We start from the raw sequence: 1,818 nt of genomic DNA on the forward strand, positions 1-1,818 counted from the left end.
GGATGAAGCCAGAGAAATACGGGGGAGAAAGACAGTGAGGGAACTAGGTGTCATGCTAAGAGGTTTGAATATTTATCTTATGGGAATAGATTATAGGAAGCCATCAAAGGCATAAGCAGAAACTTGGTTAGGTTTGCAATTAGAAAGAACATTCTGGTGGAAGTGTGTTCAGTGGGGTAGAGAGATAAGAGGCATCATTCCTAATTTTTCCTTTTCAAAACAACTTTCCTAAGGACTTTTTGGGTCTCTCAAGTACATAGGGTCAGAAGTCTGAAAAGCAGCTTAAGGAATAAACCATCAAACAATCCCTCTACTCTTAGGTAAGAATATGTGGTTGAGTATCACTTGTCCCACTCAGTCATCTTGCAAGCAATTGACGTTGGTCATTTCTGTGTTAAAATTAAGTATGAAACACAAAGCACTGAACCAGATTCTTAATTTGGACTTAATCACATTTATTACAGTGCAAATCAAATACATTCTTCCCCGACCAGAGCAACATTGAATAGCATTGTAAACTAATTTTTTTGATGTCAAGGAAAGATGAAAACAAGATAAAACATGTGAGGGAAGCAGCTTGCATTAGATCACCACAGTAAAACTAAGAAACATCAGTTGCTACTAGCAAAGAAGCAAAAGTCCATGGAGTTCAAATTTTTATTGTGGATGCTCAGAGTGATTATTCACTGGAACAAAGAAGCTACTGGTTTCACAGTCCAGAGCAAGATGGACGACACGTGTTGAACACATGGGTCAGAGGTTGGCAACCACTGAAGAGAGGCCCCAGAGGTCTGAGGCTGCTGGACACAACGTGAAGACTTTGAGGACGATAGGCCAAGCAACTCGAGGGTCGGCATCCAGAAGTGAGGAGGTTTTGGGGCTGGCAACTGTTGGACAAGCAGAATTGGGGGCGATAGCCATTGGGCACACAACCTCCTATGGGCTGGTAACTACTGAGCAGCGGCCTCAGTGGACGACAGCTGCTGGACACATAGCTCTGCGGTCTACAGGATACTGGAAGGCAGGAACTGGAGAAGAAAGAAGCAGGAAGAAAACTGCTTCCTCGGCAGGGCCCGGGCACGTAGTAAGCAGTGGAAGAACCGCAAGAGGTTTCAAGGTTGCTGGTCTCACAGTGGGCCGGCTGGCAGCTGGTCGGTTCACCACAGGTCTCTTGGCAGTTGTCTGTGACCCAGGTATGGTCTTGAGAGCTAGTGGGTAAGTAGAGGACATCTCCACAGCTCACGCTGGTAGGGCAGAGGGCGATGGAGGTGAGAGGAATATGGCAGGAGGTTCTGAGAGATCCTGAGCTGGAGTTTCCCGAGCAGTAGTTGGGGCAAGACATAGTGAGGCTGTGAGAGCAGGCTGCGGTTGAGGGAAAGAAGCAAGTGTCTCAGGTTTGTTCTGCCCTTCCTTAGCTTGACCCTTTATATATCCCTAGAAGGTGGTGCTTCTGCATACAGACTCTTCCTCTTGTTGTATGAGGATGCATCAGAACTCTTTATTATAGCCAAGGAAGTGATGCTTCCCCCTTTCATAAAACTGGATGCTCCTTGCAATGCCATCCATTGATTATGTCTACCTATAAACCAATGCGACTGCATTTTAATAGGATCTATCCTTCTTAAATTATCCAAACAAAACAGACACATTTTAAAGGCTATGTACTTATTCCAATTATAACCGCCATTGCACAAACATTCTTGAGATTCCTCTCTTAGAATTGTCTTTGAAAGTTGTAGCAATTTCTTTGAAACAGTGAGAACTTACATCTTTTTGAAGAAAAATTCTATTCTTCTTGGAAATTGCCAGTAGTGAGTA

The 1,818-nt window shown here is 44.2% G+C and overlaps 1 protein-coding gene across 1 annotated transcript; it reads right to left on the reverse strand.

Moving 5' to 3' along the window:
- Positions 1-438: 438 nt before the first annotated feature.
- Positions 439-1,616, reverse strand: LOC100598898 (keratin-associated protein 26-1). The gene has a single exon (XM_003263835.4). The coding sequence runs from the start codon at positions 1,340-1,342 to the stop codon at positions 710-712; it is 633 nt and encodes a 210-aa protein (XP_003263883.1). The 5' UTR covers positions 1,343-1,616; the 3' UTR covers positions 439-709.
- Between the last annotated feature and the right edge of the window lie 202 nt (positions 1,617-1,818).

Source organism: Nomascus leucogenys, chromosome 25 (genome assembly GCF_006542625.1).
Source record: "Nomascus leucogenys isolate Asia chromosome 25, Asia_NLE_v1, whole genome shotgun sequence".
NCBI classification, from domain to species: Eukaryota; Metazoa; Chordata; class Mammalia; order Primates; family Hylobatidae; genus Nomascus; species Nomascus leucogenys.